Raw genomic sequence first — 26,838 nt, forward strand, 5'->3', positions numbered from 1 at the left:
ACTCGTAACCTTTCATTGACTTATTGTTATATTATTTGCGACCAAGTTCTATTCACGACTTTACGAATTATTACTTCTTAATCGAATCATTTCTTCTAAAGCTTCAATGTTACATGGGGTTTTACCTGTCAACTTTGAACAGTCTAGTTCTTCAATTCGCGCACCGTCCAAAGATCTACAACGACTAAGTGCTACATAAGCTTGTCCAGCAGCAAACAGTCGAGAGCCCAGATAAATTACTGCATGATCTACTGTACAACCAGAGAACGTATATTTATAACATATATATCGTATATTTATAAATATACGTTCTCTACAAAACTAGTTTTATATAGATGTTGCATACTTTTAAGCGCATCTTTTTGGTGAGGTGCTTAAACTTATTATCGCCTTCCTACAGTGTCGCTCAAATATTCTAGGTTTCAGCACCACTTAAAAAAGTTACAAACATACATACATACATACAAGTGAAGCTAATAAAAGCGTATTAAAAATAAGTTGGGTTTTTGTCTCTTCGCTATAGCTGACTAAGCCGTTGTAGGAAATTAAAAATTTTCTAAACCTATGAGAATTTGCAAAAAAAAAAAAAAATCAGGAAAAGTTCAATTTTAACCGAGTGTAAATTCAAAAACAAAATTCATTACTCACTTATAACAGAAAATGTTAAATTTAGACAGAGAATGTTATTTAAAATTTAGCTAAGCTGCAACATACTGATTAGGGCAAGTAAATTCTGAAAGGTTCGAGCAAAATGCACAATACCAAGTTAAACGTCGAAAATCACTTCATTGTTTTTCACAATATTCTCCATTAAGATTGTAACGTGGCTTTTACCACCTTACAATAATTTACTCCAACACTGTACATCATTTATCCTTACCATACCTCAACATAGTGCTTTCCACCTTACTAGAAATATCCTACACTTACTAAACTTCACCTCACTGCATTGACCAAAGCTACGCACACAATTTACCTCACTACGCTGACCAAAGCTGCGCTATGCAATAGGCAGTGGTAAGTGATGTAGTTAGTTTTTGTAGACGTTGCGTTGAAAAGGTATTACACCAAATCGGTGTAATACCAGTGCTCGCAATGACTCTGCCTTATAACTTAATCGATGTGTTAGTTTCCGCAGGCGTTGCGTCGAAACGATATCACACCAACTCGGTGTGATATCAGTGCGCGCAATGGCTCGACCGTAGTCTCAGTTGCGTTGCGATACAGCGATATCACAGCTGCGCTGCCTCGAGCAGCGTCACTACCGTAGCCTACACACCAGTGCACCGTTAACATATCAGTCACAGCTGCGCTGCCTCGAACAGCGTCACTACCGCCGCCTGCACACTAGTGCACCGTTAATATCGGGTGATTTTTTAAGAGCTTGATAACTTTTTTTTAAAAAAAAACGCATAAAATTTGCAAAATCTCATCGGTTCTTTATTTGAAACGTTAGATTGGTTCATGACATTTACTTTTGAAGATAATTTCATTTAAATGTTGACCGCGGCTGCGTCTTAGGTGGTCCATTCGGAAAGTCAATTTTGGGCAACTTTTTCGAGCATTTCGGCCGGAATAGCCGAATTTCTTCGGAAATGTTGTCTTCAAAGCTGGAATAGTTGCTGGCTTATTTCTGTAGACTTTAGACTTGACGTAGCCCCACAAAAAATAGTCTAAAGGCGTTAAATCATGATCTTGGTGGCCAACTTACGGGTCCATTTCTTGAGATGAATTGTTCTCCGAAGTTTTCCCTCAAAATGGCCATAGAATCGCGAGCTGTGTGGCATGTAGCGCCATCTTGTTGAAACCACATGAGTCAACATTTAAATGAAATTATCTTCAAAAAGTAAATGTCATGAACCAATATAACGTTTCAAATAAAGAACCGATGAGATTTTGCAAATTTTATGCGTTTTTTTTAAAAAAAAAGTTATCAAGCTCTTAAAAAATCACCCGATATATCAGTCACAGCTGCGCTGCCTCGAACAGCGTCAGTACCACTGCTTGCACACCATAGTGCACTGTTACCAAACTAACTCGATTAACATGGACTCGCATGGGATCCATAGAATACTGCATTGTACCGTACAGTCAACACCGTGTCTGGGAGTGACTACTCCTCACCAGAATATAGAAGGACCACCACCTTACTGTAATTACCGTGCCGATTTCGACAAGAACCAACGCCTGGCACACCAAATCCAATCGATTCCACCTGACTCGCCATATAAATATAAGCTGGTCTGGCTGTCCACATAAGGGGTGTGGATACATCTATTACAAAAAGTAAATATTGTTTGCTAAGAGTTCGTGGGTCCCAGTCGATGTGTGAGAGTTTGCATTGTCATGGTGAGGAGTGATCAGACTTCGACGGTTGGGTCTTATGATTTCTTGATAAAACAACTGGCAAACATAACGTTGGGTATCATTCAGAATTTTACGTTATGCGTTGTTCTATTGGATTACATATAAAATTATGGAACTTTAAATACAAATATATCGAAAACTATAAGTCTGGGGATTAAGGGGTAGGGATAGTCAGAATTTTCAAAAAATTTAGTTTTTTTTTAATTTTCGTTATCGTCGTCGTCGTCGTCGTTATCTTAAAAATATTCTCTGAAAATTTCACGTTGATCCGATAATTAGTTTTTGAGTTATTCGACAAGTAACAAAGAGAGCTCGGGCACTTCAAAACGCTAGTGTGAAACTTTAAACGCGTTTTTCTCAAAACTATGTTATATGAACTGGTGACAACTGTAACTCAAAAACCGCTTAGAAGATTTTAATGATATTTATACAGCTTTTAGAATACATAATAAACTCGGGCCTGATCGAAACATTTTTTTTTTTTTTCAAAAATTTCGATTTTTTAGACCAATTAACTGTTGATTTTTTCCCAAAAACTTAGACAAACATTTCCTAAGGCCGCCATTTTGTTAATTTTTGAAAAACAAAAAAAATCTTCGATCAGGCCCGAGTTTATCTATTTATAAAACTATTTTTTTTGTCCGATTGATTTTAGATGAATCTCCAAGGACTTATGGTTGTCACCGCAAGTTTCTTTTTTTGGAACTGGGTCAACACAAACAACTATAACTTTGGAAATTAAATTTTTTTTTGAAATTTTCGTGACTTCAAGTCAACACATTCTATAATATAAATAACACGATTTAATAGCAAAAAAAATACTGAAAATTCTCATTTTTTGATGCCTCTGACTACCCCTAACCCCTTAAGTTCATCGATGCACAGTTGCTGAATTATAGCTCAGAAACGTTCACAGTTTACCGAGATTAATTTTTCAAGTTACTGTAAGCAACACAAATAGCTGTCATATGTCAAAACATTTTGAGTATGTATACATATTATCAAATATGTCAAAATTCACGATAAAGTTGAATTGCCAGATTGCAACACTATGGTTGCCAAATCTCGATATATAAAAGACAACCTACGTATTGATAGCTGAATATACAGTGTGCGGCAAAACTAGAGCGCGGAATACGTTGACGGTATTTAAATGAATAAAATCATAAAATGAGAATTAAATGATTTATTTTTAATAGTATGACTTTAATTGCTTTTAATAAATTAATGTGATAAATATGTTCTGTGTTTCTAACTGTACACATTATTTTATTGGGTATGTGTAGTTATAATTAATTTTTAGAAAAAAATTAGATCATATTCAGTTGCAGTTCGTTATTAAATGAGGTTGTTGCATATTATAGTGAAAAGTATGTCAATGGGTCGTAATAAGTATTCTGCTCATTTTAGAGAACATTTTTTTAATGATGATAAGAACTAAGCATTGGTAATAACTACTGGAAAAACAATTGAGTTCATACTATTTTTTCAAATAGCAATTACCCGTCTGAAGAACAACAAAGCAGCCAGGGCCGGTGGATTGCCTGCCGAGCTATTCAAACACGGCAGCGAAGAACTGATAAGAAGCATACATCAACTTCTTTGTAAAATATGGTTGGACGAAAGCATGCCTAACGATTGGAATTTATGATTCATTCTCATAAATGATCCGCCCCAATTTCCCAGCCGAAGCAGCCGTTTTAGCTAATAAGTGCGACACCTTACGCCATGCCGATCCCGGGGATCCCCGAATAAGGGATCTCAATGTGGAGATTCGGCGTATGGTAAACCAATATAAGCGGACGAAATGGATAGAGCACCTGAAGTCCTGTAACCTCTCCACCGGTGTGAGTAAGCTTTGGGCTACTGTTAAAGCTTTGTCAAACCCGAAGAGACATGACGACCGAGTTGAAGTTCAATTCAATGGTCATGCCTCTTCGGACCCGAAGAAGTGCGCGAGCTATTTTAGCCGGCAGTTCACATTGCACCCTTCGGTAGACAAAGCTAAACGATGTGTTAACCGACGGCTGCGCAAAATGCCAAACGATGGCGCGCCACTTACTTTCACCGATGAAGAGGTTCAGGGTGTCATCAAAAAGGCAAAATCTTCCAAATCCATTGGTCCTGATGGAATCAACATGCTAATGCTAAAGCATCTAGGCTCGACGGGAGTAGGATATCTCACCAAGGTCCTCAATCTGCCGCTGACCACTCTTCAAATACCCGATGTGTGGAAAGTCGGAAGAGTGGTCCCACTACTGAAACCTGGGAAACCCGCCAACAAAGGGGAACTTATCGACCGATAACTCTCCTCTCCCCAGTAGTGAAGACACTTGAGGCCTTGCTACTCCCGAAAAAAGTGCATAGCACCACCACAGCACTTAGCGTCATAAACGCTCAGATAGTTCGCGGCCTCAGCCTGCGAAAGAACGATCCTCGTAGCGTCGGACCTGTCAAAAGCTTTTGACACAGTCAATCACACAACACTACTGCAGGACATTGAAACAACTACGCTTCCTCCAGGGCTAAAGAGGTGGACCATGAACTATTGGAGCGGTCGCCAGTCATCCGTACTATTTCGAGGTGAAACACCTAAACTGAGAAGAATTAAACAAAGGGTTCCGCAGGGTGATGTCCTCTCCCCGCTACTATTTAATTTCTATATCTCGAAACTCACACAACCACTAGAGGGAGTTTCCATAACCTCGTACGCTGATGACTGCACGATATTGGCGTCGGACAATGGAATCGATGGCATGTGTTCGAAGGTAAACAGCTACCTCTCCGACCTTTCTCGTTTCCTCACTGCACGAAATCTCACACTTTCCCCCACCAAATCCACAGCGACCATATTCACAAACTGGACGAAGGAGTATAGACTTGGGCTTAATATTGCAGTCGACGGCGTCAAAATCCCGACTGTCAATAATCCTAAGATTTTAGGTGTAACATTCGATAGTCTATGCTCCTTCTTTCCTCATACGACCGCGATTATCGAAAAGGTACAGAGCCGCAACAAAATCCTCAAGTCGCTAGCCGGCAGCACATGGGGAAAAGACAAAGAAACGTTTTTGGCAACATACAAGGCAATCGACCGGCCGGTCCACAATTACGCAGCACCCATATGGTCGCCTGGATGCAGTGGCACGCAGACGAGGAAACTTCAGACCTGTCAAAACACTGCACTCCGGACCACTACGGGATGTCTTTTGATGTCTCCCGTTAAACACCTCCACAGTGAGACGCGTATGCTCCCAGTTAAGGAGCATAATGAACTCCTCTCCAGGCAGTTCCTGCTGGGATGCTTTCGCAGAAATCACCCCCTGCAGCCATCTGCTTGGAGCGGAACCGCCTCCTAGGAGCATCAAAAGGTCATTCCTGGACTACGTCGACGACGTCGTACAGTACGCCGCCCGGACTTCGGACGCAACTAACTTTCGGCAGGTACTGACCGCTATCACAGCGGAGCCATCAACACCTTCACCGACTCCCTTCCCGTGAATGGCGTTCTTGGAGTCAAACCACCACCCATAGCAGACGAAGAGCTCCAGCTGTCGCGAGAAACGCGTGTGACCCTTGCGCAACTTCGTTCTGGATACTGTAGCAGGTTAAACTCCTACTTATCCAGAATAGACCCTGACATACCGAATGTATGTCCTGCATGCAACGAGTCTCCACATGACACTGACTACCTCTTTGCATGCCCTACGAACCCTACTCATCTAACATCCTCCTCCCTTTGGTCCGACCCCGTTGAAACAGCACGTTTCCTGGGCCTACCGTTGGATGACATCGACGACAACACAAATGACATTTACCATCCCAACGGGGATTGAATTTCTGTTAAAACAACAACATTGGAATTTATGTGTGCTTTGCCCAATCCACAAAAAGGGAGGCTCTCTGCGCCAACTTCCGTGGGATAAGGCTCCTCAACATCGCGTATAAGGTTATATCGAGCATATTGTGTGAAAGATTAAAGCCCACCGTCAACAAACTGATTGGACCTTTTAAGTGTGGCTTTAGACCTGGCAAATAAACAACCGACCAGATATTCACCATGCGCCAAATTTTGGAAAAGACCCGTGAAAAGAGAATCGACACACACTACCTCTTCGTCGATTTCAAAGCTGCTTTCGACAGCACGAAAAGGAGCTGCCTTTATGCCGCGATGTCTGAATTTGGTATCCCCGCTAAACTAATACGGCTGTGTAAACTGACTTTGAGCGAAGCCAAAAGTTCCGTCAGGATCGGGAAGGACCTCCGAGCCGTTCGATACCAAACGAGGTTTCAGTCAGACAGACATCTATCGTGCGACTTCTTTAATCTGCTGCTAGAAAAAATTATTCGAGCTGCAGAACTTAATCGAGCAGGTACAATTTTTTATAATAGTGTACAGCTGCTGGCGTATGCCGATGATATTGATATCATTGGCCTTAACAACCGCGCCGTTAGTTCTGCTTTCTCCAAACTTGACAAGGAAGCAAAGCAAATGGCTCTGGCAGTGAACGAGGGCAAGACGAAATATGTATCTCCTGACTTAGCTCTCACGTCACTGTTGACAGTCATAACTTTGAAGTCGTAGATAATTTCGTCTATCTTGGAACTAGTATACGTAACACCAACAATGTCAACCTAGAAATCCAACGCAAGACAACTTAATTGAGAAGTAAAGTCCTCTCTCGACGAACAAAAACAAAACTCTATAAGTCACTCATAATTCCTGTGCTGCTATGTGGTGCAGAGACTTGGACGATGACAACAACTGATGAGTCGGCGTTACGAGTTTTCGAGAGAAAAGTTCTGCGAAAGATTTATGGTCCTTTGCGCATTGGCCACGGTGAATAGTTCAGCGAATTAAGACAGGGCCTACGCTGGCTAGGTCATGTTGTCCGAATAGACGAAAACACTCCAGCTCTGAAAGTATTCGACGCAGTACCCGCCAGGGAAGGAGATGAAGAGGAAGACCTCCACTCCATTGGAAGAACCAGGTGGAGAAGGGCTTGGTTTCGCTTGGAATATGCAATTGGCGCCACGTAGCGAAAAGAAGAAACGACTGGCACGCTGTTATTAACTCGGCAATAATCGCGTAAGCGGAAAGATTGTTTCCCGATAATAAACGATTTCGCACATCAGGCTTTAGTTACAGTGCATAGAAGTAGAAGGCCTCGGAAAACCATACTGCCGAACGAAAGTATAAGACAGTCATCCGAGCAATAAAAATTAACATCAACATACAATAACTATTTCAGAAGAATTACGATTGAAAAGTAAGGAATACGCAACGTAAAAGTTTGTCAATCATAAAACCAATTTGTACTTAGTGCAAGAGAAACCCTGTTAAATAGAATTATTAATTAATAAAAGTAAATGAAGTTTTTAAGCGAAAAACAAGTAAGGAAGTGCTAAGTTCGGGTGCAACCGAACATTTTGTACTCTTGCAACTTGCACGAATCAAAGCCAGTCATATAAAGTCAGCCGGATGTTCGAAAATCCTAATACTAGTTATATAGAGGCTAGGCCAAGTTTTCGCTCAAATTGATCTATTTTAGGCACAAAGATACACTGTTATGATATGTTTCTCTTATTTTCATCGGGATATTTCACATATTGGCGGATATATGGGGAAGAAAGTCACCCGGAAGTTCGAAAATCTTTATATTAGGGAGATTCTCTTGCTCTTGCAAAAATCCTATACTGAAATATGCAAGGCCAAGAGAGCACCCATTGCAGACTCTAGTGATATATGAACGGCTGTTTTGGTCAATTTATTAAGAATGACTATTGTGCATGACTATTGTGAATTGGTGCACATTCTGTATTCATTCTTAACAAAAACAAATCTTTATAATTTAAATAGAAATTATAAAATCTATTTAAAACTTACTTTCAACAATTTAACGGTGTATTATGTCTTTATGTAAAATGACAGCTAAAACAGAGTTGCAATTATATTTTTACGAAATTTTTAGGGACCGGGGCTAAATATTCGGTACCTACAGCCTTGAATTAAAAAAATTTTTGGTCAAAAGGTGGCACACACCAGAGATATTATTCGTGAAAAGTTTTATCCCGTTATATCAATTTTATATTGATTTGTGTACTGTAAACTGAACGAATCAAGTGGAATTTAAAATTTTCAAATGAAATTTTTCGATTTAATCCATTTTCTTAGTGTGACATAAGAATATGAAAATAACGTTACGTACTAAATTTGTCAAAATCGGTTGGTCGTGTCCCGGGATATATGATTTCACCAAAAAGAGGGCGGTCCCACGCCCATCGCCATCACTTTCACACTGGTTCACATTAACCTCTTTAATGCCATCTCGGAGGAAATAATGTCTCTGATATATTGAGTTATTGATTTATTGCGCTTTTATTAGTTTTTAACAATACCGTTATATGGGGAGTGAACGGGGTTATCTCCGATTTCATCCATTTTCACACTATAGGTAGTTCTTTTTGATTTGCGCTTAGCAAATTTGGTTGTTGGTGCTTTAGTAGTTTAGGAGATGTGTAGAGGGCGTGGCCACGCCCCCTCTTTAAAATTTTTTTTACCCACAAGTGCCCCTTACTACTGCGATCCCCAGTACTGTATTACAGCTTTATATATTAATTTAGTGCTTAGATTTGTGGGCGTAGCATTGGCCGAATATACCAAGTTTTATCAAGATATCTCAATTTTTCCTCAAGTTACAGCTTGCACGGATGGACGGAAAGACAGTACAACCGTTAGGTGTGCAATAATATATACTCTGTAGCAACTGGTTGCAAGCGTAAATATAAAACTATTAAATTCAGTTAGGGGTTACAAAAGGGTGGATAAATATTAAAACAAGCATAAGTTTTGACTAATACTAAAATTACGAAAAAGTTGATACCAAAGCTGATGTTTTGTGCATATTGAAACAACTTTGTGATCACTCAAATTGAAATTTCTTAATACCAATAAATCAAATTTTTTGAGAATATACTACTTATAAATAATGTTATTTTTTTTAAATAAGGAAGAATGTAGTATATAGTAACTTATTGTACAATATGTTTGTGTGTGTTTTAAAGAGATAAGGCAAGAATAATACTTTGTTTTAATATCAATCAATTAAAACCTCGTTTTTCCTTTTATTGAATAGATATGGGAAGGGGTAAGCACTTCGATTTGAACACTTGAGAACTTATTAAATATTTAGTGAAACAGTGAAAAAATATAGTTATGAGTTAAGAAAATCCATTTATTTCGCCGAAATAAATAAAATGTGATTTGAATATTGATATTGGCCCATAATATATCCGCCAAGTACTTATAAAGGAAAAAGTGCTTATGTTGTCAAAAAGAACATACAACAAAGGCTTACGGGCTTACACTTTCAAAAAAAAAAATTTTTTTATGTGCTTTTTCGATAGTTTACATTTCCATAAATACCCTGTGAAATCGGGAATGTCGCACCTTGAATAGTTTTTGAATGGCAGCGTTCTAAAGAGCTACCGCTCGGAGGTGCAAACATATATAAGTGAAACTTAAAACGCGTTTTTCTCGAAACAATTTTTCAAAATTGCTGGCGTCATAACTCAACGAGAAATTAACCGGTCGACTTAAAATTAAAACTGAGTATTTTTTAATACATTTACTATACAATGACCTACGATCTTTTTGAACGACCATTTCTTCCCTAAAAAAAAAAACGAATTTTTCAAAATTACGCCATTATCTTAATTTTTGATATTTTTCAAAGATCATAGGTCATTGTATAGGAAATATCTTTAAGTTTAATAAACTTTTTGAGTTTTTTGGTTTCAGCTACTTAATCGGCCGGAATCATGTCAGCAGTTGGGGCTCTTTTTTTGCACCTCCGAAGACTACACATAGCTCCGTTATTTCAATATTTTTGTAAAAAAAAAAAAACTTAAAATATAGCTAAAAATATATTTTATTACGTTCAAAGAAGTTCGAAATATTCAATCGCATACTTTCTCTTAAAAAAATTCACGAAAATCGCCTAATTTTTCATACGTCACACTGGTATAGCCCTTAAGGAATCGTTTCAGTTTCAGTGTGACCCCAGATTGTGTGATCACAGATTTTCGCTTTTTTTTAATGTTGGATTCAACTAATCAGTCCGATTTTTTTATAAGTAAATACATTCATAACGAATACAACTTAATTTTTTTTGTTTATTTATAGAGTGTATAATAGTTCAATAAATTGTTGAAATGACACGTAAAAAAAAGGTCCTTTATGATGTCCACGATTGCGGACGGTAATTTTGGTCTAAAACAAAAATTTCAAAAAGATTATTAATCTGTAGGAAAGTCGCTATCGCGCTATGGATTTTTTTGGCAAAATGACGGAAGTTTGAACAAAAAGGATTGAATTTTGCCGCTTTTTCGACAGTTTTTTGTAGAAAAAACTAGGAAGATTTTAAACAAAAAATAAAAGCTTCCATAGCGCGATAGCGATTGACATTAAAAATATTCTATCCAAATTGGAACTAGATATATATCTTCAAAAGTCTTCCTTTGAAAGTGGAAACCGTTTCGAAAAACTCCATTCTGAGAAAAACGCGTTTAAAATTGGTGTTGCATGCTCTCCTCTGTTCCTTTTCTACAAGAAACGATGTAGCGACTGTAATAATATGAACTTCGATTTCAAAATTTGAGGGAATGTTTATTGTAGTTGTATCCGATAATACAACAAAAATTTCTCGGAAATTTCACACTGAGACGATCCCTTAACATGAACATAAAGAAAATCTTCTTTGGCCTAAAGAGCAATAGCGTAACATTATCTAGTCTGACGAAACCAAAGTCAACTTATTAAATCTGATAGAGTTATACATTGTGTAAGAAGAATGCATGACCCTAAGTATACGATAAAGACCGTTAAACATATGGTTGTAGGAACGTTTTCATAGTGGGCACCGCAGTCCACGGATCTAAACCCCATTGGAAATTAGTGAAAAACAGTGAAAGCGTCGGTACAGGGGTCAGTATGGTAATATTTTCTCAAAATTTTTTTTTGCATTTTCTGTTTCCTTATACCCTTGGAATTAATGTAGAAACCCACTTTACCATTGGAAGGTTTTGAAAAAGGCCCAAAAAACAGGCCAGATGACCCTCCTGAACCCTTAGGAGGGAAGTGCTCAAGTAATAATGAAGAGTTTTTTTTTCTGCCGAAATCTTATGGATTCTTTGACGAAGTCGTGTCGATCTGTTTTAAACAACACTGGATTTTCAACAAAATATTTAATTATGGCACGATTACGATTCTTTTGGCGCCGCGATCTGAGGGTATGGGCGGATAGAGGAGGTCCTCAGGATTATATATATAAAATTTTTGATTAGTTTTCTAAATACAAATAATATATTAGTTTTTCGCATAGAATTCTCTTCTACATGGTACATTTCGGCGCATTTCAAAAAATAACCTTGGTCGGTAGGGGTGCTTCAGTGCTTTCGCATAGATTTGATTTCAACAAAATTAATTCTACAAATATGTAGAACAGAACTAGTGAAGTGGTAGTCGATATCAAAGTTAAAAATATATGTGTAAAATTCATTATAAATAAAAGGAATTTTGGGCTGCGATTTAGAATAGCATCCCCGGATTTCGGGAATAAAATGGGTATCACTGGAAAGGTGACGTTCTCCAGATCACGAAAATGTATAATATAGTTGCCGCTGACTTATAGTTTTAAAGAAATTGCATGTAAAGTTGAAAAATTGACAACTTTTACATTGATAATTTGTGTATTGTGAGTAACTTTTTCACTTATATTGTGCACTTTTCACTTACTAACACTTCACTATAACGTTTCGGTATATTCATTTTTTTAATATTTGTTGTAAATAAAGCTTTATTTTAATTATTTTATTTTAGTTACAATTCTCTGCATTTGCACAATAAGAAAAGGGTTGCCATGGTTATTTTTTTTGAAGCACGGCGCGGAAGAAAAACTAACCAGTCGAGAAATTGCAAAATTAAATTTGCAAAATTTTCAATTTTAAATGCAAATATCTCGAAAACTATAAGTTGGCGGCGGCAATAATTATATATATTCTTAATCTGGAGCATCAGCACTATCTAACCATACCACTTTTAACACTGAAATAGTGGGATGGTATACTAAAGTTTACCCAAAATAATTTACGTCTTAGAATCGCTGATATAAAAATTCCGTTCATAATGAAAGTGAACGTCAAAGTAAAACTTAAGGGTTATTATTTTATAACGGGGTTTTGCGGAATAGAAATCAGGTTAATAACTTTACTTTTGTAACGTTTCCTAATGCCACATAAATTTCGTACATAATTGAACAAACATATCTGAATTTGTTTTCAATACAGTTCTCCATGACTAATCAAATACTTTTTATAGAATAAAACACGTCCTTAACAGATAAGCGTATTTACTCACAAAATCCCATCTTCAAAAATATTATATATCTTTACTTATATATGTATGTATATACATTCCAAATATATATTCATATCTACTCATCTGCTTACATTTGTCGTTTCATTATATTAATAAATAATTATTTTGTGTTACCTTTTCTTTCCGAGTTCCATCTATTGTTTTCCAACCTTTAATATATAAATCCCTTCTAATCCTTAGCACTTCAGCATAAACAGTCCGAAACATTCAGTTTCGTTGACTATAAAAATGCGCGTTGCACAAAGCACATATATGTTCAACCAAACGACCATAATAGCCAAAATAGCATTAGACTAAAAAATAATAAATAAACATTATTCTTTATTTTCTAGATATTTTAACTCCACACTGGCTTATTATTAACTAAAAATTTTAAAAGAATACGACTCAAATAAATTTCCAAACAATTAAAATCTCTGAAGAACCCTGCTCAGAAGCAATCCCGAATTCAGCTACACATTCCACTTTTCCTAAATATTCTCACCGAAGTTTAAGTCCACATTGTATTTACAGCGCATTTGGACAGGCAATAAAACGAACATAAACAGATGCCAACTGTACCGTCATTGGAAATGACAGAGTAGTTCATCAACCCGATTTTTACTGGATAGGGTAGCGTTTGTCGTTTCGCAATTGGTATTACTTGCACGGCCAATTGAAATTCTACCAAATATATGTGGGAACGAATAAAAACTTAAAAACAATTGAAAGTAAAGAAAATTCGGAATTTTAATATATATAATGAAACGTATTGTAATGCTATATAAAGTAGTATTAATCTAAATAAAAATTATTAAAAACATATATTAATTGAGAGCTAACAGGACTCCCTGCAAGACGTGTATTTGTTAACAAATGTGCAAGCGACTTGTTATTGTTCACTTTTGCATACGTTAAAATACTCGTTACTTTTGTTCAGATTCATTTGATGTTCAATGATTTTCTCGCTCTAATCAATGGCAAATATGGCACGCTGTCTTGTTCTAAGTTACCTTAAATGTGTACCGTGTTTGTATTGTTTTGGTTAACTGAATGACATTTATTGATTATCATATCTCTTTACCGTCTGATCATAGTAGCAAATACTTTAGTTAGCGAATAGGTTACCAAATTGCTACCTTTAGCATGTACACATGTTAGCGTTTTTGCTACCTATTTGTTAGCAGTGACAAGCATATCTGTTGCTTTAATTTCCGCGATCTGTTATTTTATTTGTTACCCATTTGTTCTTATTCTGCTTTACTTGCGTAGAAACTGCTAACTCGTTATTACCGTGTCAACAACAGGGCGCCAGTCGTTTCCTCTTTTTGTAATATAACGGCAAGTTGTGATTCCGACTTTTCAACGGAGTTGAGGTCATCTTCTGCTTCTCCCGGCGGGACTGCTTCGAAAACTTCAGAGTTGAGTGTTTTCACATAGCCTTTTAATTCGCTAAATTACTTCAATGTCATCGAATATCTCATACAGCTTATCGTTCCACTATAAATCTTCCGCAAAATCCTTAACTCGAAAACTCGTAACGTGGACTTATCAGATGGTGTCATCCACCATGCCTCTGCACCATAACGCAGGACGGGGATGATGAGTGACTTATAGAGTTTGGTTTTGGAAATGTCCTACGTTAGCTGTCGAGGCTGACGTTGTTTTTGGCGTTAACGCTCGTTCCTAAATAGACGAAATTATATACAACATCAAAGTTATGTCTGTTGAGAGCCGTGACGTGAGAGCTAAGTCGCGAGTGCGAAGACTGTTTGTTTGATGACAGGAAATATTTCGTCTTGCCCTCGTTCACTGCCAGACCCATTTGCTTTTCTTCTTTGAGAATCATAAATATCATCGATATGCGCCAGCAGCTATACACTCTTATAAAAGATTGTACCTGCTCGATTAAGTTCTGCAGTTCGATTGAAGAAGTCGCACGATAGGGAGTCGCCTTGTCTGAAACCTCGTTTGGTATCGAACGGCTCGGAGAGGTCTTTCCCGATCCTGACGGAGCTTTTGGTTTTGCTCCAGGTCAGTTTACACAGCCGTATTAGTTTAGCGGGGATACCAAATTCAGCCATCGCGGCATAAAGGCAGCTCCTATTCGTGCTGTCGAAAGCAGCTTTGAAATCGACGAAGAGGTAAGGTGTGTCGATTTTCCTTTCACAGGTCCTTTCCAAAATTTGGCACATGGTGAATATCTGGTCGGTTGTTGATTTTCCTGGTCTAACGCCACGCTGATAAAGTCCAACCAGTTTGTTGACGGTGGGCTTTAATCTTTCACACAATACGCTCTATAGAACCTTATATGCGATGTTGAGGAGGCTAATCCCACGGTAGTTGGCGCAGATTGTGGGATCTCCTTTTTTATGGATTGGGCATAGCACACTTAAATTCCAATCATTGGGAATGCTTTCGTCCGACCATATTTTACAAAGAGGCTGATGCATGCTCCTTATCAGTTCTTCGCCGCCGTGTTTGAATAGCTCGGCCGCCAATCCTTCGGCCCCCGCCGCTTTGTCGTTCTTCAGATGGATTATTGCTATTCGGACTTCTTCATGGTCAGGCAATGGAAGTTCTGCTTAACATACATCAAATGGGAAATCGGGTTCGCCAACTCCTCATGTTATGCCTTCACTGCTGTTCAGCAGGCTGGAGAAATGTTCCCTACATGATTTTAGTATGCTCTTGGCATTGGTTGCTAGACCACCTTTGGGAGTTCTACAAGAGTTTGCTCCGGTCTTGAAACCTTCTTCGCTTCCGGTATCTATCTCATACCTCACGTGTTGTGGTCGATGGTAGCTTTGCGAGGTAGGCATCTTTTGCATTTGCCGAAAACCAATAGTTTCGTTTTCAGCTGTATGTAAGGATCTTGAAATGTCGTCCCACAGTTTTTTTATACCGAGTTACTGAGTAGTACTCTCAGGGAGCAGTTATGGATTTCGAGTAGAAACCCCTTCGGCTGGTTGTTGTAATTGCAGCTTCTCGACGTCGAACCTTCCTTGTCTTTGTTGACGCGCGTATTTTGCTGCTCAGAGGCGTAACTTGGCAACAAGATATTGGTCCGAGTCAATGTTGGGACCTACGAGGAGCGTACGCACGTCTAGATCACTGGAGACGTGTGTTCTGTTTATCACAACATGATCCATCTGGTTGGTGGCTTCTCGACGCGGGGACAGCCAGGTAGCTTGATGAATTTTTCTATGCTGGAATCTAGTACTCCAGATAACTATATTTCGGGCCTCGGCGAAGTCAATTAGCCGCAACCCATTTGGGGATGTTTCATCATGATAGCTGCAAATCAGCAATATATTGAAGAACTTCGGTTTGGTGCGGATTGTGGCTGGACGTTCATCCACCGCAGTGAATATCAGTACTCGGCGACGGAGTCTCTCCCCCACCACGAATCCCACACCGAAATTACTCTCCTTTATATGGCCACTGTAATAAATGCCAAAAGACCTCAATACTTTTCCCGTCCATCGCATTTCTTGAACGACGGTGATATCAGCATTCACTCTAACGAGGACATCAATCAGCTTGGCCGCAGCACCTTTCCAATTAAGGGGCCGGACATTCCAGGTGCATGCCCATAAATCGTTATCTCTAGTGTGTTTGCATTGGTCGTCATCAAAACGGAAGTCTCTCCTCCGAGGCTGTTTGCAGTTTTTCATTGGGGGTGTATTTTACGTGGTGGGTGTGATACGCAGCGCACAACCCTGTAGAGGGAATGTTTCGCCTTCTCACTTTAGCTCGCCTTCAAACGGATGTTTTTAGGCTACCCAGAGGATACATGGTCAAAGAGCGGAAGGTGTGAGCTGCTTTGGTCATAAGGAAAAGAATCGTTTCTGGCTCTATCAAATGAATGGCAATCGAAAAACTTTCTTCAATTGCATGAACTTCTACACATGACCCCATCCTCCTCTATATTAACAACCACTATTTATAAAATTGATTATTCCTCACACGCTATGTACACATACATATATGGTATAAATTGATTTTAACAATTAGTTCAAATAAATATATTTTTGCAATTAAATAAAGCAAAATAATATTAAATATACTAAATTTTATTTACAAGAATTGAATTTGGTTATGGTGTGAAAACGGTTTCCAATACGATAACCTATGACCCTAAGTTACAAATGGGTAACAATTAACAGATAGGCTTGTTACGGCTAACAAATAAGTAACAAGCTGGGATGTCTATATGTTAAAGGTAACAAGCTGCTAGCCAAAACCCTGCAAGACGGAGGTAACAGATTGCACAAACACATTGAAACATTTTCAGCTGTTCACTAACACTGTTACATATTCTGGAATTTTCAATAGAATGGGAGATTACGTAAGTAAGATAGAGAAAAACTATCGACATTCTAAACATATAGTAATGTCAATTAGCTAGAATAGGATAGACGAATACCCAAGAATGATAGAATACAAGATTACGACACTAGTTTACAGTTAGTTTTTTTCGGTTTAGCTCTTGACAATTCTTACAAAAACAAATACATTGTGCAACAATTTCGTGACGTCACACTTATGCGTTGAGACGAACAAGCATAGAAATGCATACAAATTGTAAACAGAAAAGTAAACACTTTTTGAAATTCACAAAATAATATTAATTCATTCGTATTTGCAGGAAAAATTTCAGTGGAGTGTTTAGAATATTGTTGCGAGAAAATATGTATATAATTAGTTTTAGGCACATCCACAATAAATAGAGTAGCATGTGTGGAAATTGTTCAAATGAAGAAAACCAGTGTAAGTGTACTGTTGTATTTATTTAAATTTCTAAGCATAAATATATTAATTTTTTAAAATGAAATGTGCAGTGGCTTGTTGTAATAATTATTATGCAATTAAAAGATCGAAAACGAGTTTTTTCAGTTTTCCGGCTGATTTAAAAGTTGCCAAAAAATTGGTGTTATTTTGCAAAAGAAATGATATATTTAATACTAAATTAATAATTTCACAATTCTTTTATCATAATTTCATACATCTGAACTTATAATATATGTATATATTTATATACAACACAAGAAACGTCTTCTCCATTTGAATCACAACTTAATAGACAATTTTATTATCAATAGGCCGATATATTTATTTAGAAATGATTCAAATCTTTTCACTCAACAATATTCAATCGCTTCACTAAAACTTTTTATTAAAATCGAAAGAATTAATAATATTTTGCGAATTTACAAAAGTGTTTACTTTTCTGTTTTTTTTTTTTCATGGAATGAATTTCGATGACCTCGTGGAAGAGAAGGATTCCGAAGTTGAATGCTCACAACCGTTGAGCCCCCATAGAGGTGGTATTGAACATAAATATTTTTCATTTTTTAATAATATTTTTTTACAGATAAAGTGTTTAAAAAAATATCTTACAACCTCCTTTGCGCTCCTCGAGTAGAACCATCACAAATTGTGGTACCGTCATCATCTTCTGGCGGCCATGCAGGTATAATGTATTATTATATAAATGTATGTATTAGTATTTGCTTTATAAAAATACATTTATGTTTTTCAGATATAATCCAGAAGCTGGATGCCATTGAAACCCGACTCACTGCCATTAAAAAGTCCCTAACAGACAAAGTAAGTAACGCATTTTTGGTTCTGCCACTAATCGCGTAAAAATGATTAGTTTTCTAATATTCAGCCCTATTCTGCATTTCGATTACGTTCCCACTCTACGCTCCGTCTGAGTCGAAAATAGGTATTCTGAGTTACGATTGGATTGAAAGAAGAAGAGGAAGAGCTGTAGCTCTTTCGAAGTCAGCTGTTTGCCTTGAAACGTGTAAAAATGAAACACAACAAAGCAAAAATACACAAATTATTGTTGGTTTATTAAAATAAAGAAATTATATCGCGTTTTTTTTAAACACTAACATGGAATTAGTAGCGGCAGCGATATTACTTGAGGAGGAGAGCAATGCATTATTCAAAATATGCCCTACATTACTCTATTAAATAAAAACAATTGCATTCAGTGCATTTTACAGCTCCTATATTAAAAAAGTAAATGCTTTTATTTCATTTCACAGCTCGTTATATAAATGAATAATAGTAAAATAAATAAAAGGCTAACAATTAAAAAATGACTACTTTGAATCCGGCTTATAATTTGGACCTAATCTTAGCATTTGCATTTTTATTTCTACTTTTTCCTTCACCAGCTCTTCCTTAATTCTATTGTGTCGCTTCTGTTCTTCAGGTTGCTTCACTGCAGTCTCCGCCAAAGTTTCTAGAGAACGATTCATGTGTCGTAAATATGAAGTAACTTCTTCCATTTTACCAAAGGCAGCTTCATTGAATTTTTTCGTCTCTGCATAAAATTCTTTTTGATTTGTATCTGTTGCTTAAGTAATGAAGAAGTGCTCTGCTTGTCTGCCCTCGCCTCTCTATTTTGGCTGCTAGCTCTACTGGTTGAAGGGATATCATCCGTTTCCAAACCCGTCAAAGCTATCACCTTTTCATCAAAAAAAGTTAAATTTAACTTAATTTTTTAAAATTAATTGTAGGTAATACCTTACCTTTCTCCATGTATTGGAATCTTTTGTTGGTGAGCCAAGTGCATTTAAATTCCTTGCAACCTCCTATTAAAACTCCTGTACTTCTTCCTTCGGTCGCTTTTGGAAGCCGTGCGCAATATCTCTTTTCGTGGCCATCATATCACACAATTTTTCGTATTGCTCTGCCGTTGTTACTTTTGACCTGCAAACATATCAAAATATATCATTTAAGCACAAACAACCAAGGACACCATCATTATGTCTTTTACAACTATAATCTTAAAGTTTTACTTACATATTTGAGGAAATTATTTTATCCAAATGCACGAAAATGAATATATAACGGCTTTCCGCCAACAAAACTTCAACGTACAAAAACGTAATTACGATCGCAATGCAGAATACATAGAATTGGAATTTTCGAAGTTGAATCGAAACGCAGAATACCAAAGTTGCCAATCGGAGAAAATTTCGATTCGAGTAGAAATGCAGAATAGGGCTGATTAACTGACGAATTGGTTCCGAATATAAAAAATATCGCGTATAACAAATTATACGCGCAAAAAAAAAATTTCAAAAACAATACAATAAGGTTCAAATTTCAGACTTATGATTTATTCATTCAACAAAATAAAAAATACAAAACAAAAACCATATATAAAAGAGAAGAAAATAGAAAATAGGTAGATTTATTGAAAAAACCGTTGAATGCTGGTTAATCACTGTCATTATCCGTAGTGGAAATTATTCTTAGTCGCTTTTTTTGATGGCCGGCACTGATATCACTAGAATTTGTATCAGAATCAATAGTAAGAACTATGGATTGATGTTCTAATTGACTTAGCATCTCCGACTGAGTTTGCACCATAAATTCAGTTAATTTTGTTTGAATGCTTCTTTTTGGACCCAATAAATTCCGTTGTAGTTCTTTATATCTTAACATGCAGAGACGTAATTCTTTTTGAAAAATTCGTGCACGTTCGGCATCAGTATCATTTGCTACAAAATAATTTTCCAATTGTGCTGCAAGTTTAAGACCAAGCAAAAAACGAAAAAAAACAATCGCGTTAAAGTGAGAAATTCGCGTAAAAAAAGGAATTTGCGCTGCAAAAATAACCGCGTTAAAGTGAAATAGCGTAAAAAGAGATCGCGTAAAAAAAGGACTGAGTGTAATTGAATTTGCTAGAAGTAACAAATGGGTAACAGATAATCTTGTTACTGCTTGTTCTTGCTAAAATGCTTATATGTTATAGGTAACAAACTGATAACGAAAATAATAACACTAACAGATATTCGGGTAACAAATATTCAAAAAGCTATTGTTATTGTTCACTTTTGCATTCGTTAAAATATTTGTTACTTTTGTTCAGAGAGTGGGAAAAAAATAACACATAGCTATTTGATGTTCAATGGTTATCTCGCTCTAACCAATGGCAAATATCGCATGCTGCCTTGTTCTAACAGAATACATGCATTTGTTAGCAAATCTCTTCACAGTATGTTACGGGTAATAAATTCTTTTGTTAGCGCACAGCTTACCTGTGTGTTATGGATAACAAAAAGTATTTGTTACCCGAATATCTGTCAGTGTTATTATTTTCGTTATCAGTTTGTTACATATAACATATATGCATGTTAGCAAGAACAAGCAGTAACAAGATTATCTGTTACCCATTTGTTACTTCTAGCAAATTCAATTATTTTAAATAAAATTCAGTTTTTTTTATTATTTTGCTTTATTTAATAATAAAATCAAAATCAGATATTTAGTTAAATTAATAATATGCCTATTATTATTGCATAAAATTAGAAACTTCAACTGAGAACTAATATATACAACTTCAAACTAATATAAGCAACTTAAAACTAATTTATATGTTTAACTTAAAACTAATATTTACAACATAAAACTAATATGTACAACTTATAACTAATTTATACAACTTAAAACTAATATTTACAACGTAAAGCTAATATGTACAACTGAGAACTAATATTTACAACTTAAAACTAATACGTACAACTTAAAACTAATACGTGCTCTTCCGATGACATAGGCAGTTTCGAAGCGAGCTCCACGTAGTGTTCGTCCTCCAAGTCACGGGTGATGCGGATAATCGAACGATGCATCTTTGTCGCTATGACGCGGCATTCGCGCAATAATTTGCTTTGTGCCTGCACCTCGGCCTTTTCTGGCATCTCGAAAATTAAATTATAAAAGTTAGCTTCTGTTTTAATTTGGTAATGTAATACTGCGTTACTTACTTTGTCTGTTAGGGACTTTTTAATGGCAGTGAGTCGGGTCTCAATGGCATCCAGCTTCTGTATTATATCTGAAAAACATAAATGTATTTTTATAAAGCAAATACTAATACATACATTTATATAATAATACATTATACCTGCATGACCGCCAGAAGATGGTGACGGTACCACAATTTGTGATGGTTCTACTCGAGGAGCGCAAACGAGATTGTAAGATATTTTTTTAAACACTTTATCTGTAAAAAAATATTATTAAAAAATGAAAAATATTTATGTTTAATACAACCTCTATGGGGGCTCAACGGTTGTGAGCATTCAACTTCGGAATCCTTTTCTTCCACGAGGTCATCGAAATTCATTCCATGAAAAATCATAAAAAAAGGTGATGACTAATGATATTTTAATTTTAATTTAATTTTTAAAATCATGCTTCGGAGCAGAAATGCGTATATGCATATTCGAACTATGTTCACTTTTATTCATTATGAAACACTAATGTTGTTTTTATTTTAAACAAATTTAGATATTCTGCATACGAACAGATATCTTAAACGAACAAGTGAACATTTTTAGTTACAGAGGATGTTCTTCAGTTCAAGAGTATATATACTTATACTCGCGGGAATATTCGAGATATTTGCGTTTAAAGCTGAAAATTACCACTATTCGAAGAACGTATTTTTCGATTTAAAATTAATTTTACACTTATATTTCGCATTTTTTTATCCACTAACACTTCACTAATTCGTGTGGATTTTTTTTAATATTAACTTATTGTTCAATTATATTTATTTAACATCAATTAAAGGATTACACTATTGATCTGCAGAACCTCCTCTATCCGACCATAGCTATTTTATTCCCGAAATCCTGGGTATTCTAAATTCTACACAATTATAATTGTAACCGGACAATTCGTTTCAATTTAGATTTTAAATTTTTTACATTTACATACATACATATATGTAGATATAACGCACAAATTACATATTTCACAAAAATTCACTATCTATAAAAACTATTTGAATTAAATATGCACTATTTAACTTTAATAATTTAAAACTTACTCTCTTATTTGCTTGTTATACGTAATAGATTTGAGTTTTTCTAAGTTCTGATTTCTGTAATATTAAAATTTTTAATTATACACACAACACAATATATTCACAATGCTTACCTTTTTCTCCTTCTTAATCTTTTTCCTTTTCTCTATAATATATAAAAGAAATTAATAATATACATATAAGAAATTAATTATAAAATATCAAATTATCAAATAACAAACTTACCTCTTTAAAATCCAAAATAAACTGCGCTTTTCGTTTTCTTCTTCTTGAAAAATTGGGAATTCGTCTATCCTATTCTAGCAAATTAACATTACAATATGTTTAGAATGTCGATAGTTTTTCTCTATCTTACTTACGTAATCTCCCATTCTATTGAAAATTCCAGAATATGTAACAGTGTTAGTGAACAGCTGAAAATGTTTCAATGTGTTTGTGCAATCTGCCCTGCGAACCACGGCTACCCGCTTGAGACAAATATTCCAATACAACTACACATTTTTTCTCTATACACTAACACCAACGCACATTTTCGGGTTATTTTTTGTTTACCTAAATGCGATGAAAAAAGTTTCTTTCATCTCTTGATTTATTTGAATGAGTGCGAAGGAGAAAACATAATTGTCAATAGTGACAAAAGAAAATCCCAAAACGGGTAATAAAAAAACGATTGAAAGACGCATGTCATTCGTGATCGTACTATCGTAAAGGAGGCTCATACAACAAGAAGGTAAGTGAATGATTTTTTTAAAATAATTTGCAAATAATTACTTCATTTGTTTTTATAGCATTGGAATTAGCAGCTGCAGCAATATCACCAGAAGCAGCAAATTTAAATTGTTAAGTAAGTATGTGAGAAAAAGTGTGTGTTGTTTGAAATTGGATTGCGCAGTTCAACATAATATGCAAAAATAATTACATACATATGTACATAAGTATGTATTTTATGCGTTTAAGGCGGCCTGCACAATCCAATATAATATGTGAAAACAAATGTTTGCCTTATATTTTAAATAATCAGATAATATTATTCTTTTATTTCAGATATTATTATGCTTTTTTTTTAATTATTCTTTCTTTTCAGACTTTATCTCTATTTTTATTTAATTAATATTGGCTTTCAGAGTAAATTCTATTTGTATTTAATATATTTTATTCTTTCAGATAATATTAATCTTTTTTCTCAGATATTATTATCATTTTATACAATTAATCTTTCTTCAATGTAATTATTATTTATTTTCAGGTATTAATAATCTTTATTTTATTTTCAGGTATTTGTGTTTTATAATATTTTTCCACTCTTTTATTTTCAGGTTTTAAAAATTCTTTTCTTTATTTAATCTGTTTTCAGATATTAAATATTTTTTAAATTAAATATATTTTTATTTATATAAATTGTAATAAATTTTTTGTAAACATATAAAAAATAAAATAAAATATAAATTTTGAAAAATTAAAAAGTTTAGTTTGAAATTTTAAAAGTAGGAATCAAAAAATGCAACCCTGCATCAGCCGTCGATTGGGGATATTAGAGCAGGACAGATATACTTTTTTATATGACACTGCTGAATGAGCGCAACAAAGATGTCTGATCACATGTATACGTACGTGAGTAGGTAAAATATCTGCCAGGCTTAAGAAACATTCTATATGTTTACCACCACGTTTACCACCATGTTACCCGCTAATTATCTGGTGTTTTACCCGCTCATGGTTGGCAGGGTGTTACCTAAGTCTTGCAGGGTAACTCTAACAGAAATTTGGGTAACAAATACTTTTGTTATGTATCTCTTACATATTTACACATGTTTTAATTATTATTCAAATATTTTAAGCGCGTAAAAAATCAATCAGCTGTGTCTTTTATTTGTTTTATATTACAAGCTCTTCACACAAGAGCTTTTCTGTAAAAAAACAAAAGGAGACAAACTGATTTCGAACTGGTCACCGTTTATGGTAAACGATGGATGTAAAAGTATACAACATGATAGCATGAATGTTTATATTTGTTTATTCCTTGCGAAATGTCGAATCCAAAGATAAAAATAAAGTATGCGTTTTCAAACCTTTTGAATTAATTAAATTTTATTATAAATTTTAACCACACAATAATTGTAAAAGTGATTCCCTCTGCGAATGGTAGGCACCTTGCCGTGGTGCAGGGGCTTAGGCGCAAGGTATACTCGGTATCCCCCAGCCGGTGTGGGTGGTGCTGAAAGGCACTGCCCAGGCAGGATGTCGGGTACCGCATGCGTGCGTCAACCAAGAGCTACCACCTCCTAATACAGGGTGTTATGCAACTCCCGTGCCCATTGGATGATTTGCAGCCAGGAGGTAAATTCGGCTGTATTCGAACGGAGCCTCCCCAACACCAGGCCGAATTGGGGAGTAACTGTAGCCTTACCGCGTCAAGGGGCTATGGAGTGGCGGACCCCCTTGTTCTCCATAACAATTGTGGACCCGACAGCTCACCTCGCTGAGCCAAGGGTCGTAAGAACAAGATGAGCAAACAAAACATAACCACAACAAACAACCCAACTATAAGGCAACGACCCAGGACAACGACCACGGACAATGAAAAAGCGGAAGTTTAGCTTCATTAGCGCTCTCTCGCCAGAGGAGCGGGCGCTGTTTGAGGAGCATGCTAGGGAGGACGATGACGACATGCCCTCAAGCAGCGGCGCTCGCCTGGCGAAAGTGCCTGCTGCCGCCGCAGCAGCTACGAGCGTCGCCAAGACCCCCTTAAGTAAGCCTAACGGTTCAGACTCGGGGAAGTCGCATCGGGCAGGGACCGATGGTGCTCGTAGCAGGAGGAGGAGGCGCAGAAGAGGTGGGCAACGCCCTCTCCCAGCAGCTGGAAAACCCGGCGGGTGTGACGACTCGCACAGGAAGGGTATGAGTGGAGCCAGCATGAAGTGGTACCTGCGTTACCTCCGGGATGGGAAGACTCCCGAGGCGGAAGAAGCTATGGTCAGAGGAAGGGAGCAATGTATCCCCAGCATAAGACAGCAACAGGGCCGTGTCAGCTTGCACGCAACGCAGCGGTACTAGTAACCAAGGCCCGGTCAGCACAACACTGACCGCAAGGCGTGGCGACTGAAGGGCAGCGCCCGCGGACACTTACGTCCAAACAGCGAAGCGGAAGAGCGGCCAGCTCACGCCGCAGGAGCCCCCCAGCTCCAAAAGGATGAAGGGCGGCAGCACGAGGAAAGCCGGAAGCCAACCATCCGTACCAGCACCCCACCGGGAGGAGGAGGGGCGGCGTAGATATGCGGATACCGTTAAAGTCATCCGCATGGCTGTATCGGAGGAGCTTACCGTGCTCCAGGAGCTCATAATGGATGAGGTATTCAGAGGAGACGATTACGCGGCGTCCTTCCTTGGGCTGGACTTCAAGGGAGGTATGCTACAGCTAAACTCCAAGGACGAGAGGTCCGCCAACTGGCTGCGGGTGTTCGTCGCAAAGCTGGACGGGTGAAAGGGTCCCGTCCTTTGCGCGAAAAAGGCGGAGGACGTGTCAATCATGCACAGCATGACAATGCTCCTCACCCGGTGCGGTGACGAGCCATACGAGTTCGCCCTAGGGTTGGTGAAGAACCAAAACCTGGGCCTCAGTATCGCAGCCTAGCGTTTCGTCAGCAGCGAGCTAGAGAAACTAGGTGATATTAACGGTTGGAGATTGTACTTGTACATAGACGATGAGTCGTACAAGTACGTCCGAGCAGCTGGCTTCCGCCTGTATTACAGGTACAGCACGGTAGTAATGCGGCCCCACAAGCCGGCAGCCACCGGGAGCAAGGGAGCTGACAAGGCTGCGGTTCAGGGAAGCGGGGGTATCGCAAAGCAGGCAGCGACTGTAGCGGCCCCGGAGGCGGAAAGCAAGCAGGTAGACGAGGTTGCGAGTAAGCCCAGCGAGAGCAGAGATGGGCAGGCTATGCCTGCGGCAACCCCAGAAAACCCGGATGTCAGTTCCTGCGGCCAGGGAGCAGAGCTACCTTCCACGCAGGAGCTCCTTGAGGGGCTAGGAGACCCACTAGACGGCAATGCGGTTGACGGCGGAGACGAGGATCTGATCCTCCTCGAACCACTACTGTAGTGACCGTCAATACGGAAATCGCCCAGGTGAACCTGCATCACGCGGCGGCAGCGTCAGCTGTCATAGCGAGCAGGTTCACAGCGGATAAACTGGGTA

At 37.4% G+C, this 26,838-nt stretch overlaps 2 protein-coding genes and 2 long non-coding RNA genes across 5 annotated transcripts in view; 1 reads left to right on the forward strand and 3 right to left on the reverse strand.

Moving 5' to 3' along the window:
• Window positions 1-13,251, reverse strand: part of LOC120781460 (protein gustavus) — a 53,249-nt gene extending 39,998 nt beyond the window's left edge. For both annotated transcript variants that reach the window (XM_040113678.1, XM_040113677.1), the window contains exon 1: window positions 12,920-13,251. In XM_040113678.1, the coding sequence (XP_039969612.1) occupies window positions 12,920-12,939 (20 nt within the window). In that variant the 5' untranslated portion in view covers window positions 12,940-13,251. The remainder of the gene's footprint in view (window positions 1-12,919) is intronic.
• Window positions 13,252-18,189: 4,938 nt separating this feature from the next.
• LOC120781618 lies at window positions 18,190-18,802 on the forward strand. Its single transcript, XR_005706106.1, has 3 exons — window positions 18,190-18,260; window positions 18,330-18,397; window positions 18,462-18,802. It is a non-coding gene; the product is annotated as an uncharacterized LOC120781618 (long non-coding RNA).
• A 32-nt stretch (window positions 18,803-18,834) lies between these two features.
• On the reverse strand, window positions 18,835-19,809 carry LOC120781619. Its single transcript, XR_005706107.1, has 3 exons — window positions 19,610-19,809; window positions 19,336-19,516; window positions 18,835-19,271 (listed from the first exon to the last, which is right to left on the reverse strand). It is a non-coding gene; the product is annotated as an uncharacterized LOC120781619 (long non-coding RNA).
• A 1,337-nt stretch (window positions 19,810-21,146) lies between these two features.
• LOC120781612 lies at window positions 21,147-22,475 on the reverse strand. The gene is made up of 4 exons (XM_040113849.1): window positions 21,866-22,475; window positions 21,717-21,815; window positions 21,580-21,647; window positions 21,147-21,513 (listed from the first exon to the last, which is right to left on the reverse strand). Exons 1-4 carry the CDS (start codon window positions 21,951-21,953, stop codon window positions 21,325-21,327), a joined length of 444 nt encoding a protein of 147 aa, XP_039969783.1. The 5' UTR covers window positions 21,954-22,475; the 3' UTR covers window positions 21,147-21,324.
• Window positions 22,476-26,838: the final 4,363 nt, after the last annotated feature.

The sequence above is a fragment of the Bactrocera tryoni genome, unplaced genomic scaffold (genome assembly GCF_016617805.1).
Source record: "Bactrocera tryoni isolate S06 unplaced genomic scaffold, CSIRO_BtryS06_freeze2 scaffold_7, whole genome shotgun sequence".
NCBI lineage: Eukaryota > Metazoa > Arthropoda > Insecta > Diptera > Tephritidae > Bactrocera > Bactrocera tryoni.

Excerpts from the sequence above, each read along its gene's own strand:
- LOC120781612 (XM_040113849.1), bottom strand. The coding sequence starts at position 21,953 with ATGATTTTTCATGGAATGAATTTCGATGACCTCGTGGAAGAAAAGGAT. Across the intron at positions 21,816-21,865 it reads ACCGTTGAGCCCCCATAGAG|ATAAAGTGTTTAAAAAAATA; the intron begins GTTGTATTAAAC and ends ATTTTTTTACAG. Across the intron at positions 21,648-21,716 it reads ATCTTCTGGCGGTCATGCAG|ATATAATACAGAAGCTGGAT; the intron begins GTATAATGTATT and ends TATGTTTTTCAG.